General features: G+C 38.0%; 1 protein-coding gene across 5 annotated transcripts in view; it reads left to right on the top strand.

The window, feature by feature from the left end:
* The first annotated feature begins 4,451 nt into the window (after positions 1-4,451).
* Positions 4,452-16,989, top strand: part of LOC139962626 (transient receptor potential cation channel subfamily A member 1 homolog) — a 59,244-nt gene continuing 46,706 nt past the window's right edge. For 4 of the 5 annotated variants that reach the window (XM_071962781.1, XM_071962778.1, XM_071962779.1 and 1 more), the window contains exons 1-2: positions 4,452-4,747; positions 11,666-11,895. In XM_071962781.1, coding sequence (XP_071818882.1) covers positions 11,746-11,895 — 150 coding nt within the window. In that variant the 5' untranslated portion in view covers positions 4,452-4,747; positions 11,666-11,745. Of the gene's footprint in view, positions 4,748-6,367; positions 6,480-11,665; positions 11,896-16,989 lie in introns of those variants that run through there. The other variant, XM_071962777.1, reaches the window with a different exon arrangement.

Below are 16,989 nucleotides of genomic sequence, written 5' to 3'. Positions count from 1 at the left end.
CATTCGTAGAAGGATAGTAGAAAATTGTGACTATTTCCGATATTGAATTCATTTGGGAATACAAATGCGAAAAAGCAGTTAAACTATCAACATGCTGCAGATTCTTTCAGTTATCTATCACTTAAGAAATTTAATGGTTCTACGCAAGGGAGCATTCACGCTATGATAAATATGAACTCCATGAATTCCATGGACATGGTAGGCAGTCAGTTCGTACATCGGTATCAATTAGTTCGAGCCTAATGTTCAAGCGCTCTTTTACGAGAGAAAACTTCTAACAAACATCCTGAATGAATCTTTCAATTACAATCAGAACGCATAGTCCTTTGTTCCGCTCCTTGACATTTGTCTTATGAAGTATTGAGTAATAGTGAAATGGAACATCTTTGCACATAGATTGGAAAAAGTGTATCAATTCTACCAGATTAAAGTAATTTTGGCATGAAAATTTCTCTTCTGCAAGTACATTTCAATCCAATCAGAGAATAAATGGGGAGGGGTGGGGGAGGGTGGATATTAAGCATGTAATATTTCTCCTGACTTCTATACTTCCATAATTGACTCAGCAAATAGCCTTATTTATATTTACCTAAGAATTATTACATTAGTGATTAGAAAGTGAAATTTTGATTTAATTTAACAAACGCGAAATTGACCTAAAATCTGGCACTTTTGATAATGGATTGAATGTATCTTGTGTATTGAGTAAAATGTGTATAGCTATAGATTATGGAAGTTATAATTAATATTTAGTTAAAACTGAATAAAAGGAAATTTACTAAAAACTCAAACTGACTCTGGTCTATGTTTAGTTGGAATAAACCCAGTGAAACTTCTTATGGTGGATCTGCCCTCTACACTCCAACAGACACTTTCTATTGAAAAATCGCTAAGAGAAAGGACAAGCACACGGGAACACGATAAAATCAAAATGCATAGAATGGCACTATATGGTAACTTGGATTGGTTCATTACCAACTGTGACTAATGGAGATGATAAATAAATCAGAAAGGGATTTCGGCATAAAATATATGTCTGGGTAGAACTATTTCACTTGAAGACTATTTATCTAAATAAACTATTAATGTAAGTTTATCTCCGCTTGGCCCGAGATGACTGATCGTCTCTGTCAGCTCTAGAATGTAGCAGTGCAATCTTTCATAATCTACGAAGGGGGTAACAGCGTTCACAAACACTTTCAAGGAGAGAGGCAAGAAAACTTCTCTATTCTTTAAATCTGTAAATATGTGACGTGTCAAACGAATAAAAGAAATGAAATTATGTTCTATGAACGAAAAAAAACGGTTTTCATTGCGTTGCCAGTCTACAGAAACCACTTCATTCTGAGAAATGGAGTTGCGCTAAGGTGCGCCCCCCCCCCCCCAAAAAGAGTGCGCGTGTGTTTCTCCTGGATTGGAAGGAAACATTGTATGCTGATGATCGTAAAGCACCAATTAGCATTAAACTTGCCCGCCAAAGGTGTTGCTTTTGTTTTGTATCACCATACTGGTACACACGTAGAGTAAACTTCAAAAAAGAAGATATTGATAAATCTGCTGCATAATGATTGTGCATTAGTCATTTGTATTGGTCAAATACTCTTTGGACCGTGTATAAGACGCACTATGGGACTCTCCAACTATGTCCTTAGAATTCATATGACCTATTGGATGGGTGGTCCGAGGCGTGCTGGTTTGAATTATGGCCTTACGCTTTTTTGTTAGGTCCCGTTACATTCATTTATGAAGTGATGATTTAGTGGTCAGTTTAATTGGTCAAGCACTCTTTGGACCGGGCAAGGCGCATTATGGTACCCTTCTACAATGTCCTAAGAATTCATATGACCTATTGGTTGGGTGGTCTAAGGCGTGCTGGTCTTGACTGGGGCCTAAAGATTGTTTTCAGGTCCATCTACATTCATTAACGAAGTGATGATTTAGTGGTCAGTTTAATTGGTCAAGCATTCTTTGGACCGGGCAAGACGCATGATGGTTCAGTTTTACATTGCCATTACAGTTCATATGACCCATTGGTTAGGTGGTCCAAGGCGTGCTGGTTGTGCTTGGGGCCTAAAAGTTTTTTATACAGGTCCCATTAGATTCATTTAAAAAAGTTATGATTTTTATTTTTAATTGGTCAAGCACTCTTTGCACCGGGCAAGACGCATTATGGTACCCTTCTCCAATGTCTTTAAAAGTCATATGACCCATTGGTTGGGTGGTTCAAGGCGTGCTGGTCTTGACTGGGCCTAAAGATTGTTTACAGGTCCAGTTACATTCATTAACGAAGTGATGATTTAGTGGTCAGTTTAATTTCAAGCACTCTTTGGACTGGGCAAGACGCATTATGGTACTCTTCTACAATGTCCTTAGAGTTCATGTTACCCATTGGTTTGGTGATCCAATGCGTGCTCCATGGATTAGGGCCCAAACCGTTTTCGTGGTCTCGTTACACTCATAAAAGATGTAATGATTTAGTTGTCATTTAAATTGGTCTAGCATTCTTTGGACAGGGCAAGACGCACGATGGTACTCTTTTACAATATCCTTAGAGTTCATGTTACCCATCGGTTTGGTGATCCAAGGCGTGCCGCATGGATTAGGGCCCAACGCTTTTTCGTGATCCCGTTACGCTCATTAAAGCAGTAAAGATTTAGTGGTCATTTAAACTGGTCAAGCATTCTTTGGACCGGGCAAGACGCACGATGGTACTCTTCTACAATATCCTTAGAGTTCATGTTACCCATCGGTTTGGTGATCCAAGGCGTGCTGCATGGATTAGGGCCAAAAGCTCTTTCGTGGTCCCGTTACACTCATTAAAGCAGTAAAGATTTAGTGGTCATTTAAACTGGTCTAGCATTCTTTGGACAGGGCAAGAGGCATTATGTTACTCTTTTACAATATCCTTAGAGTTCATGTTAACCATCGGTTTAGTGATCCAAGGCGTGCCGCATGGATTAGGGCCCAACGCTTTTTCGTGATCCCGTTACACTCATTAAAGAAGTAATGATTTAATGGTCATTTAAATTGGTCAAGCACTCTTTAGACCGGGTAAGACGCACGATGGTACTCTTCTACAATATCGTTAGAGTTCATGTTACCCATCGGTTTGGTGATCCAAGGCGTGCTGCATGGATTAGGGCCCAAAGCTTTTTCGTGGTCCCGTTACGCTCATTAAAGCAGTAAAGATTTAGTGGTCATTTAAACTGGTCAAGCATTCTTTGGACCGGGCAAGACGCACGATGGTACTCTTCTACAATATCCTTATAGTTCATGTTACGCATCGGTTTGGTGATCCAAGGCGTGCTGCATGGATTAGGGCCAAAAGCTCTTTCGTGGTCCCGTTACACTCATTAAAGAAGAAATGATTTAGTGGTCATTTAAATTGGGCAAGCACTCTTTGGACCGGGCAAGACGCATCATTTTACCCTTCTACAATGCCTTTAGAGTTCATGTGACCCATTGGTTGGGTGGTCCAAGGCGTGCTGGTTTTGATTAGGGCCCAAATGTTTTTATTTCAGTTCACGTTACATGCATTTAAAAAATTGTTGATTTAGTGGTCATTTTAATTGGTCAAGCACTCTTTGGACCGGGCAAGGCGCAGTATGGTATCCTTCTACAATGTGTTAAGAATTCATATGACCCATTGGTTAGGTGGTCCAAGGCGTGCTAGTCTTGATTAGGGCCCAAATGTTTTTATTTCAGTTCCCGTTACATTCATTTAAAAAATTGTTGATTTAGTGGTCATATTAATTGGTCAAGCACTCTTTGGACCGGGCAATATGCATTATGGTATCCTTCTACAATGTGTTAAGAATTCATATGACCCATTGGTTAGGTGGTCCAAGGCGTGCTAGTCTTGATTAGAGCCCAAATGTTTTTATTTCAGTTCTCGTTACATTCATTAAAAAATTGTTGATTTAGTGGTCAATTTAATTGGTCAAGCACTCTTTGGACCGGGCAAGACGCAGTATGGTATCCTTCTACAATGTGTTAAGAATTCATATGACCCATTGATTAGTGGTCCAAGGCGTGCTAGTCTTGATTAGGGCCCAAATGTTTTTATTTCAGTTCCCGTTACATTCATTTAAAAAATTGTTGATTTAGTGGTCATATTAATTGGTCAAGCACTCTTTGGACCGGGTAAGATGCATTATGGTACCCTTCTACATAGTCTTTAGAGTTTATATGACCCATAGATCAACCTCTTTCCACGACCAAATGTTGAACATCTTGTAAGAAAGCTTTTGTCTTGCCAGAGGTTTTAAGTCGATACCATTGCCGAATACGTAACTGAAAGGTCGCAGTTACTCATTCGCGAATGTCGAACGAGGAACGGGGTGGGGGAATAAGTATCTAACTTCACACCGGTATCGAAACTGAACTAAACCAAAAGTTCGCCCTCTGTTATTTCTTCACAGAAAATTGACAGTAGGCCTAGCCGCCACCGCTTAAAACTCAACTCAGACGGCCAGTTCTGCAGTATTTACTAACAGCCGATCTTCACACCACGTAAAAGTGAACTTTGGAGTTTGATTTGATTAGGTACAGTGACGTCGTCTTTAAATAGTGTAAAGTAATCCTTTTATCAAACTGGAGCTTGATAATCGAAACTATTTAGAGTGTCTTGAGAAAGGGGAAACAGTGGATTCTTCGATCGTCCCCGAACCAGTCTTCCCAGCTGACGTACCGAGAGAGAACGTTGACAACGTATACCTTGTTCAATCTCCTGCCTCTGAATCAGCTGGTGAGGTTTTCATGAAGTATCTAATCAATTTTGAATAAGAACAATAAATACTGCAGCATGCGATAGGAGACATGTCATAAAACTTTCAAGGGCTAATTTGCGGTAATTGATTAATAATAATTACTGTGTGGTCAACTTTGAGCGCCTATCTGCCCATATTTTTGGGGTCAATTTCTACCAATTAACAGGCTGCCTAACACTGTATTATACTAGTAACAGTAATAATAACGGATCCAGTGCCATTCCGCGCTGGCCATAGGTACTGTACGTACCGACAATCCGACATACTGTACTGTACCTTTCCGCCGTAGATTTCGATCCATGGCGGAAAAGGCTCGAAACCTATGGCGGTAAGTTACATTTAAGGAACGGATTTTACCCTGGTGTACAGGAATGTATTGGTTAAACTTTCTTTGAATCTTGTGCAAGGATACGTACTGTAGGTACACCGTCTTCAAATGTGATGGTTCGATGGATAGACTGAATTGTAGTTAAAGACAAGATTGGTGAATTGTCATTGACTTGCAATAAAACTTGGCAATCATGTAGCTAGCCTATGCCCTCTGGTTTTGGCAAACTAATCTAAGTTAACAATTTGCTACACGAAATTTTCTCCCAACAATGAACAATCATCATATAAGTTTGAATTAGATCACCTTTCTTCGGCATGCTAATGTAGGTAACTTGAGTGCATGTAACCTGTCACAATAATCATAGGTCTCCAGACCAGGCACAAGACAAAGTGTAGCTCTACGTTGAACACTCTCGATACTGTTTATGTCCTAATGGGAACCAAATAACATACACATTTCCAGATGTGGCCTCTCAAGTGCTTTGTATAAGGTACTGTAATATAGTTCTAAAGTAAAATATATCTACAGCTGGAATAGACCTCTTAATCAAACCCAGCATGCTTTTTACTTTGTTCAACTCAAGTGGTAGAAATGTTCTTGCTAAAATTTAAGGAATTCTGAAGTAACACCCCCAGATCTTTCTCTTCATTTCCGCTGTGTAAAGGCCCGGTCACACTATACCGATTTTTTATCGGAATACTATCCGATTTTCCCAGAGGAATCGAAACAGATTTGCTATCTGTTGAGCCATTCCGATGTGGAATAGCCATCTCCTAACTTTTGATATTGACTCCGTTTCCTTTTATCGGTTAGCTATCCGATTTCTCTTCCGATTTTTATCGTTTTTCGATGTGACGTCACTTTAGAATGTAGTCTGTTCCAGAACCCCTCAGATTTGGAGTAGGTATTCGAATATTCCACTGTATTCATTACATTCACTACCACAAACCTCACTCTTCGTCCTAAAATCGGAAAAATCGGACCGTATTCCGATAAAATATCGCTGTAGTGTGACCGGGCCTTTAATAGATGTTATTTAGTTCCACTATCATCATGGTAAAATAATGATGTTTAGGACTGTTCCTTCCAAAATGAATAACATTAAATTTACAAATATTAAAGTAAAGCTGCCACACTTGAGACCAGTGTTGCAAATTGTAAACATCATGTTGCAGAACTGCTCTATCATTGTCCGTAGAATAAATTATTGTATCATCAGCAAACATCCTTTCGTTATTACTCACAACTTCTGATAGGTCATTGATGTATAGATCAAAAACAAAACTGGACCTAAAACACACCCTTGTGGAACTCAGTCATTGACTTCACGCCATTCCGAAGACTCGCTATTGATCTACAGTGCCCTCTGTCTACGATCAGTAAGAAAACTCTTGATCCAGTAGTGTACATGTACTGTATATGTTTACCTTTGATACCATATGGTGAGAGTTTATGTAAAAGTGGTCTATGAGGAAGTCAAAGGCTTGAGCAAAGTCCAGGTACATACAGTAGTATCAAAGGACAGTCCATCATCGTCTAACACATCCTGCAGTACGTTGTAAGGCACAAGATCTTCCCTAAATCCAAATTAACAATTACTGTAGACAGTAAACTGTTCCCATTTAGAATGAAAATTAGGCGTTGTCCAATGATATGTTCCATACATTGCTCACAACAGAGGTTATAAAGCTAACTGGTTGGTACTTACTGTACAAAGCTCTCAGACTTTTTTCCTTTCTTAAATGAAGGAACTACTGCAGCATCGTTCCATGCGTTAGGGTTAAGTTTTAACCGCACAGCACAGTACCATTCATAATTTGCATATTACACCAAAATTTACACTCGGCATTCAGATGGCAGGAAAATGTAACATCATGTTCAATGTGTTGTGTCGTTCCCATGGTGCGATGAACTTGGGCAAGTTCGAATGTGACCAATGTCAGTGGGAATTATGTGTGTAAAAACTTGGGTTTTCCAAGTGTTATATAGTTTTACGTAAGCGGAGCGAATTTTGGGGCGGCTCGTTGATTGTGAGGAAGCACTTATCTAAGTATCAACATTTGTGAAAAATATCGTAAGGTTTTTCAGATATTCCCTTTGAATACATGTCCCCTCCATATCTCTCTTTCTCTGTCCACTCAAAGCTCGACATTTACGCTAATTCTGTTAGGGGAAAAATTATCGTAATTATCAAAATATTGCGATAATGTTTTAACGTACAATATTTATCGTGACGGTAAAAAGCTAATATCGCCCAACCCTACCTGTACTTGTGTGTGACTTACAGGTTTGCTGAGAACATTGTTTTTCTGTGTTTTATTGATAGTTTGCAGTACATTACTCAGTTCTTTACATATTTTTAAATAATTTTTTATACATGTTTAAAATGTATTTGAAATTAAAAGAAAAAAATCTGTTTAATACGTTTTGTGATTTTCTAAGCGGATAGCGCATTTGCGGCCAGTTAAACGGTTAACCGTTTAAACGGTCACACCCTTAGTGTTAGCTACTATACAGCAGCTTTGATTCCATTCTTAACAAAAATACAAACACCTCTGCCATAGCCACCCCAGGAAATGGCTCAAAGCTGTTCAATCTGAACTCTGGTGAATTTGTATTATAATATATAATTCCTATTCTTTGGCAATCCTTCTGTAATGCCAATAAGGTCAGTCCGATGCTGGGTATAAATTTCCTGTTGAAGCTCATCAATCTTGTTCAATAATGAGTCTGCAAAATTTGTATAAAGACAATTAAGTTTTGAGTTGGTTGCACTAGGGTGCATCAGTATATTGATTATGGATATATACCAGGTATACTGTACCTGGACCTGCCGGTATTGCATTCATACCCATACCGACAATATTGAAATCTGTCATAAAAGAATATCCATACCAAAATACCAGACCTGGAAAAAACTTGAGTGCCCGGTAAAAATAGTACCCAATAAAAATACCTACCCAGATAATCCACACAAACTCAAGGATATTCCCGCTGCTTCCGTTTATCTTGTGTACCTTACCACTCCCCGTAGTCCAGAACTAAACATTCTTGATGAAATCTATTGCTTGTACTGAGTATATAACCAACCATGTTCAGATCCTCATCAATTCATATATGTACAGTAGCACATGTGGACAAAAGGTCAACGCAGGGACAAACAGATTAATTCCCCAGTCACGTTGTAATAACATCCACACTTTACTATGACTAATTATTGCTTAATACAATTCAGCATAGTTCTACCATTCCACAAGTAGGCCCCCAAAGTTTCCTGCCAGATGGTTCTCTTGAGTTCCTTTTCACACTTTTTCAAATGCTATAACATGCTATTTTGGGCAGAAACTGATTCTGCGCAATATTCATACCTGATTATTGTCAGTAGTAATAGCACTGTTTTTGTAGATCTACAATATGAATACCGATTCAGTAAGCATATCTCAATTGATATTTGAAATGCAAAGAAACGCGACTATTACAAACTACAGTAGCTACCGTATGTTGTAGGCCTAGGAGAATGGCATACAACCTTCTAGCCTTTTGAGACCTAATTCTAGCCTTCGAAGAACGCTACACTCTCAGTCTGGCCCTCAAGCTATAGTGTATGGTCTTTGCACCGCTACACTCTCAGTATGGCCCCCAAGCTACAGTGTAAGGTCTTTGCACCGCTGTACTCTCAGTCTGGCCCTCAAGCTACAGTGTAAGGTCTTTGCACCGCTACACTCTCAGTCTGGCCCTCAAGCTACAGTGTATGGTCTTTGCACCGCTACACTCTCAGTCTGGCCCCCAAGCTACAGTGTAAGGTCTTTGCACCGTTACACTCTCAGTCTGGCCCTCAAGCTACAGTGTAAGGTCTTTGCACCGCTACACTCTCAGTCTGGCCCTCAAGCTACAGTGTATGGTCTTTGCACCGCTACACTCTCAGTCTGGCCCCCAAGCTACAGTGTAAGGTCTTTGCACCGTTACACTCTCAGTCTGGCCCTCAAGCTACAGTGTAAGGTCTTTGCACCGCTACACTCTCAGTCTGGCCCTCAAGCTACAGTGTAAGGTCTTTGCACCGCTACACTCTCAGACGGGCTCTCAAGCTACAGTGTAAGGTCTTTGCACTGCTACACTCTCAGTCTCTCTCTCAAGCTACCTGTACAGTGTAAGGTCTTTGCACCGCTACACTCTCAGTCTGGCCCTCAAGCTACAGTGTATGGTCTTTGCACCGCTACACTCTCAGTCTGGCCCCCAAGCTACAGTGTAAGGTCTTTGCACCGTTACACTCTCAGTCTGGCCCTCAAGCTACAGTGTAAGGTCTTTGCACCGCTACACTCTCAGTCTCTCTCTCAAGCTACAGTGTAAGGTCTTTGCACCGCTACACTCTCAGTCTGGCCCTCAAGCTACAGTGTATGGTCTTTGCACCGCTACACTCTCAGTTTGGCTCTCAAGCTACAGTGTATGGTCTTTGCCTCCCCAGCGTTGCGGTTGCTATTTTCATTTTGTGAAATCAATATATTGATATTTATGGTAGGGTTGCACAGTATTATATATCCCACCCATTCATTCACATTTTGATTCTATTTTTTTTCTTTAATTAATTATAATGACCTTCCATTTAACTATACAATTCTGCTAATTTAAAGCTGATTTCAGATGAAAATTGCAAGCTTTAAGGGGCTTTGCCCCTTTGTTCCTTCCAAAGGCCATATGGCAGGGCCCCTGGACTCATGCCAACATGGTTTTGCACACACGCTGGCACTTCTTTGGTTAAAAGACAAATATAGTCAGGTGGGGTAAAAAAAAAACAATTTACCTAAAGTTTGCTCTAAAAATTGATGAGTAAGAGGTATTTTTTCGGTTCCGATGTTCAAGTGTGTGGAGTGGGATTCTCTTAAAGAGAATCTAACAAAAATAACTTTTTTGTAAAAGGAAAGTGCCGTTTTTGGCGAAAAATGTTGTTTTTTTTTACCCCAAAAATTTGCTTAATTTGGGGTAAAAAAAAACAATGCTGGGGTAAAAAAAAACAGTGCTAGAAAACAGCTATTTTCTTCATGAATGTACCTTAAAATCGTGTTTGCATATAATTACATCTAAGTATGAGCTACTACCTTTACATGAAAAAGGAAAAAAATTGTAAAATTGTCTTAATTCGAAATTATGGATGACTCGTGTCATATGTCATGCTCAGCCATATTCATACTGTACAGTGTGTATATGATGCTACACAAATGTGGTGTAATATAGTAGAAACATTAGAGTAGAGCCAATTTCAGTTACTTCTGCCTAATTACAGTATTTAACATTTTTGACACAACACAGACATGAAAACTATTTGCCTTACCTCTAAAATCAACATTATGGAAAAATTTATCCATTCAGGCAAAATAGGGAGTACATTGGAGCCGGAAAGTACTTGTTTTTTTTTACCCCATTCGCATCATTTTTTAGGGGTAAAAAAAACAAGGCCCCCCCATGAAGCGTGAATGAAGTTGGAGTAATTCTACCATGGGGGAGTGTAATATCACTAACTACTATGCTATAACTGCTGGAATAATCGCCACATCATATAAGCTGGGTATGCAGGAGAAAGTTTGGATATGTGGTACAAACTCAAAATTTTGCTAGTTTAGCATTCCCTTGATTCTATGAAGCGGTGATTGGCAGTGAAGTGACATAGAGTTCCAGAAATTATATAATAATAAACTAGACATGTAGGACTGTCACCCAAAATAAATTGGGACTTTGGCTAAATATTCCCCTTCTATAAAAGGGGTTGTTTTTTTTTACCCCAACTACCCCCTTGTTTTTTTTTACCCCAACTGACTATACATATTTGCTTCGGAAACAGAAGCGCAATCCTGAAGAAAATATTTCAACAGTCTCCGATTAAATTCCAATGAAAGGAAAATTCAATAACCTACAGTAGTCATGTACCTACAGTAAGTACTTCTTAAGCCTACAGTTTGTTTGGATGTTATCATGATGAGGAAATCAAACATGACCACTTTGCTGCCAGCATACTGACCTATTTTATAATTCAAATCAATTTCTCCTGTATAGAGAATGTAAAGGATGATGTTAATTAAGGCACAAAGACATCCAAGAAAACTAGTTGGCTAGGAATGTGTCACTTTGTGTGGCCAATTCTTTATCTACAGTCCCTGCTAGCTGCACTGTATACCCTCAAAGAAATTACTGTTCTGTGCAGTATGCACACCTCTGTGATCATCATCATGTTAATTAAAACAATGAGGAGATAATACCCTAGTTATCCAAAAACTTATGTTTAAAATGATGAATTGTAGGTCCCTAAATGTTTTGGAAGAGTCTCTGTGGGATCTGCAATGAAGCGGTCATGGTTACTGGAGATTTAAGGAGTTGCTTTAAACAGAAGACTATTTAACTGAACCTCAAGTTGTACACTTCTCTCAACATGGAAATTTCCCAACGGGATCATTTTAACGTTTCATTCAAATTGGCTACCTGTAAGTGTTTCTTGTTCATAAAGTATAGTAACTTGGACACTTTAGCATTCAAAATACTCTTATATTTGTGTTATCTCTCTTCTCTGTCCCCTCAGGTAGCAAAACTTCTCTCAGTGCCAGCAAAGTATCGATCCGATCAAACCGCATAGGACCACAGCCCGATGAGTCCTCAAACATGTCTCAAACAAATGGAAGCTACAATCTTGGGGCAGACTTCGAGATGAGGTACCCTCTGAACAGAAATCGAGACATGGGAAGCACTTATGTAGAAGGTGGTCTGCAGAGATGGGAAAGCTCTGAGGAACTCGATCTCTCACTTCATCAGGTGATGCCATGTTTAGTTCACTCTTTTCTATGGGTATTCAGTTTACACTGTACACTACAGGAGACTGGCTGGCCACTAATTAATAGGAATATTCTGATGGCTGAAGTTCATTGCTTAATAAAAATACTGGAAGTTTTTGGAAAATATTGGAAGTTTTCTACATCTTTATGTCAAAATCACATCCTCGTAGCATTTTGAATGGCAAAGATACAAACAGAATGAACTTTTCAAATTTGGTGGAATTTAAAAAAAAATTTTTTAATACCCATGGCAGGCAACAACAGAGCATATCATGTCATCACAGCAATTTAGTTGGAAATGTTTTAGTCTCTCTTTGTAATATTTCACTCACTTATTCAACAGGGAAATAATATATATTATTTAACTTCCATATGGTTATATAACCATATGGAGGTTGTATTTGAATGAAATTTTCAGAACAAAAGAAACCTGGGTGCATTTCAAATTCATGTATTGGTTTCAATCAACAATTATTTCTAAAGAAGGTATTTGACCATTGATAGCAACTGGATGAATCACAGTCTTTACCATTCAGCTATTCCTTTGAACAGTAGCCTACTGCATGCTTTATGCCCATTGTGTGTATTATCTGCCTTCACAGGTTTCTTTGAGAATCAAGGTGGCTTCAGTTGTGAACAACTGAAGCGTGAACAGATATTTGTGTTGCTAGCAAACACCTGCTAGTGTTTCATATACAAACACTGAATGCATCAAATTCCTTGCATGCTATGTACCAGCATTTGATGTGTGCAAATGCAGGAAATAGAAGAATGCCAAATATAAGGAATGTTTGGAGATATTGGGGTTATGGGTAATTTAGAAAAATAGGTTAAAAACTTGTCTCTTTGTTTTATAAAATGTTCTTTCAGTTCTAAAATGTTCTTTTCACAAATCTCATTTCATATTACAATTCACCTAGAAGGCATTTGAAGATGAAATAAAAACGTACAGTTATGATAAAAATATCAAAAGTTAAACCCAATGTTTTTAGTAAGTAAGTCTTATAAACCACTGAGACACATTTCACCAGTCCATCTCTTCCTTACATGGTTCCCATGCATTATGGAAAACAGTGAAAATCTGGAAAAAGTAAGGAAAAGGAAAAGCTTATTTTCTGGGTCTTAAAAGCCTCTTGGGGGGCCAGGGAAGAGGGGGAGGGGACTCGGGATGGGGTCTAGTCTGGAGAATTCAGGACAAATCATCCTTTGGGTACTAATCATGTGGCAGTCAACAGCAAGGCTTTTTTAAACAACTGTGAGATACTGTTTACAGCAGAAATAGAACACGGTTACTAGTGTACTACGCCTACTGTACAGCATGTTATGTTTGGGGCTTATCTCTCTTTAAATTGTCCACCTCACCAAAAACTAATGAAAGGGGTTAGCATACATACTGTATACATTTTGCAAGAGTTGCAGTTGCTAGGCTTACTATACTGTAGGTATAGCCAGTAACATTGTGCAACAGGTCATTTTTAAGGAAAACTGTTATAGAGCCACTTTAGTAGTGCCCAACATCCAAATATACAATCATGATGATACAATTTAAAAGTTTTTTTCAACTCCATACTGTATCTAGGAAAACAAGTTTTCTATGAAATCCCACCCATGCTCTTTGCAAGTTGCCATGTTTCTATGCATTACCCCCATCCAACGTTTTCATGATGTCACACATGCACCTCGGCAGAGTCAACCTTGCCACTAATTTGCAGATTCCTGCATAGCACCGCTGCATACAAAACAACACTCGTATACGGTATATTCTGAAACTACTAAATTTCAAACTACAAATTTTCAAATTATTACAATGGTTGAAATGGACATTTTTATCCAGAAATCTATTGAATAATAACTTAATCAGTCATCATGGAGCCATGCGGACCAAATGCGTTTTATTTTGAGTTGTACATACGAGATGTAGCCTAGACTTAAATAGTGTACCTTTCAATGTCCATCACAACCGTAGTACCAGTAACAAGTTGTTACTTTATAACTTCTAGTAACACTGCTAGACATACTGTGACTGTGAGCAGCACTTCTTCAATGAAAACGTTCATTCAAGCAATTCAACATGACTAAAGGCACACATTAACCCAGGCAACTATTGCTTAGAATTTACTGTACTCCATCACCCAGAATAAGGTGCGACAAACAATCGTACTTTCAGAAGAAAGTGACCGAGCCGTAGTCCAAGAATTTGGATGACAACAATGACATTCACTGTATGTCTGTGTTGACAGTCAGCTTGCAATACCGAGTTATGCAAATTTAATGTATTAAATGGCATTTAGCAGATACATACAGTACATGTGCATCTTTCAAAATTTGATAAATATTTAACATTTACTTGAATTGTGAAGGTATTTAACATGTTTAGAAATATTCAAAAGTCCTACAAGTTGGGTAAAAATTAATTGTGTAAATATTGTTTAAGTTGGCAATGCATTTTCAGGAACTCTCTCAGAAGAAGGGCATTCCATTTGTTTAAAAGCATGGAAACCATTTCCTTTGAAGAACATGTCACTTGCTTCAAATTGTAGTTTCAATATGGTCGATTATTTTGTTTCAGTTAATATTAAATTGAAAGATCAGTCTAAAGTGTAGCCTAACAATTGAAATTCTAGCATTGGACAAAAGTGGGAAGTTTTAAGCTGTAAGTATAGTTGAGTGCAGTACCTCAGTGACTGCCAGAATGTAATAGCTGCTTCTGAGTGTTCGATAAGACAATAATTATAAACTGGGAAGTTGAGTCATTTCAAAAGGAACGTTAGTCACGGAAGCAAAAGTACTTAGTAATTAAGGGAATTACTGTACACATACATTCAGCCCTAAATTCATGTTTGAGACATGAAAACTGATGCATGACATATGATGTAATTGGTGAACAAGATTTTGCTTGCTAACGTTGTTATTTTGATGACTACAGCCACAGTAGACTTAGTGCTCAATTGGTATTTTTCCCTAACGCCTTACCTTAACACTGATGTTGTGATCTAACCAACATACATATCCTGGCATTCTGCACTACCCAAAACATATTTTATTTTATAACTTCCCAAATTCATTGCTATCCAAAGAGTATGACCATAGTGCAGCAGACCCATATGTCATGTTTCATGTTTGTTATTATGTTTCATGGCAGTTTTTTTTTTGACTAAATTCTAATTGTGTTGACAAAGTTGCCATATAATTAGGCACTCTCAATTTAATGCTCCAGGTATATATTTAAGCAATGAAGAATCATGTGGTATCAAAATAGCTATATTTCAACCAAATTCAGTCTGTTTAGGTCACATTGTTGGCTGAACTACTGTAGGTACATTAGTTCAAAAAAGCTTACCATTGTGATCAATCCAGATAATTTAAATGGAACTAAGAGGTCGTTGAACAGCAGAAAGAAGCACCACTTGATGGTACCAAACTTTAATGAAGACTTTCTTGCTCGGTTTATTTCACCATCTAAGCTTGCAAACAAACTGTTTTTTGAAACATGAGGATCATCATTAAAATAGATGCTTGGAAATGTCTTTAAGTTTGTTTTAAAAGTGTGAAAATGTGTTGCCATTAATTGTAACATACTGTACATATCTAAACAATCTTTGTGTTAAGTATCTAGGCCCATAAAATTATGAGCATACACAGTCGTTTAATCTGTACATGCCGTTGTTGACTGATATATATTGCATGAAACCATAGAATTTATGCATCCACGTTTGTATGGCAGTGGCTTGTGTGTTGAAGTCATTTATTAGCACAGTCCTACTGTACTCTACAGTGTGCAGATTGTTGATGGATATTGTTCATTATACATATTACTAATTAGACTGTTGCTATGGGAGAGATTTAACAGTTAAGGTACTCTGTTGTGTGAATAAGGTGAGCAAACAACTTTAAGTGTGTATTGTGTACTGGCATTGCTCACTTGAACCATCAGGTCTTTAACAATGATCATCACTGACTCCAAATTTTAGCATGTTAAAATTTATAGAAGTTTGATAAGTTCTGTCCTGTAGGCCCTAGAGTTGGCAGATGGGGGGATGGGGGAGGGTGTTACAGTATAATATTCCAATTTTTGGATTATTCTGGACATTTTGATATTTTAGAAAAGAAAAGTAAACCCAGCATTCACCTATATAGTAATGATACATGTACATCAGATTACCACACAGTACAGTCAATACTACTGTACAATACTACTGTATGATTCACTATAGCTTCGGGAACCAAGCCTTACATGTACATACTACAGTACTGCACATGTAACTGTATGTACATATACAGGGAATAATTTATCTGGAATCGCATTGCAAAATGCTATGTAAAATTTGCTATGCAAATTGCTATACAAGAGCAAATGTGTACAGTATATATGGGTTTTTAGAAACAGGCACCATACAGTAGTATTTTGTAGTTGATATGCTGTGAGAGTTTATAACACTATACTGTATAGTCGTAGCAGGCTTAATGTTAGGTTAGATCATTACAGTATAAAGAGATGAATAGACCAGTGAATTATTCCTTGATATGCTGTGAGAGTTTATGACACTTTAGTAGTTAGTAGCAGGCTTAATGTTAGGTTAGATCATGACAGTACAGTATAAAGAGGTGAATAGACCACTGAATTATTCCCTGATATGCTGTGAGAGTTTATGACACTATAGTAGTTAGTAGCCGGCTTAATGTTAGATTAGATCATTACAGTATAGAGATGAATAGACCACTGAATTATTCCCTGATATTCTGTGAGAGTTTATAACACTATGCAGTAGTAGTAGCATGCTCAATGTTAGGTTAGATCATTACAGAACACAGAGATGAATATACTGTACTGTACAGTACCACTGAATTATTGCCTGATATGCTGTGAGAGTTTATGACACTATACGTAGTAGTTAGTAGGCTTAATGATAGGTTAGATCATTACAGTATGAAGAGATGAATAGACCACTGTGTTTGATAAAATAGCTAGAGTTACCCGCATTACATGTATGTTATACAAAATTTCGTTTTCTCATTTAAATTTCTATGTGAAATTTTAGTTTGTATTGATTTAATATGAACAAGTTTGAGGAAT

This window comes from Apostichopus japonicus, chromosome 21 (assembly GCF_037975245.1).
Source record: "Apostichopus japonicus isolate 1M-3 chromosome 21, ASM3797524v1, whole genome shotgun sequence".
Classification (NCBI taxonomy): Eukaryota; Metazoa; Echinodermata; class Holothuroidea; order Aspidochirotida; family Stichopodidae; genus Apostichopus; species Apostichopus japonicus.
This window is presented reverse-complemented; position numbering and strand designations above follow the sequence as displayed.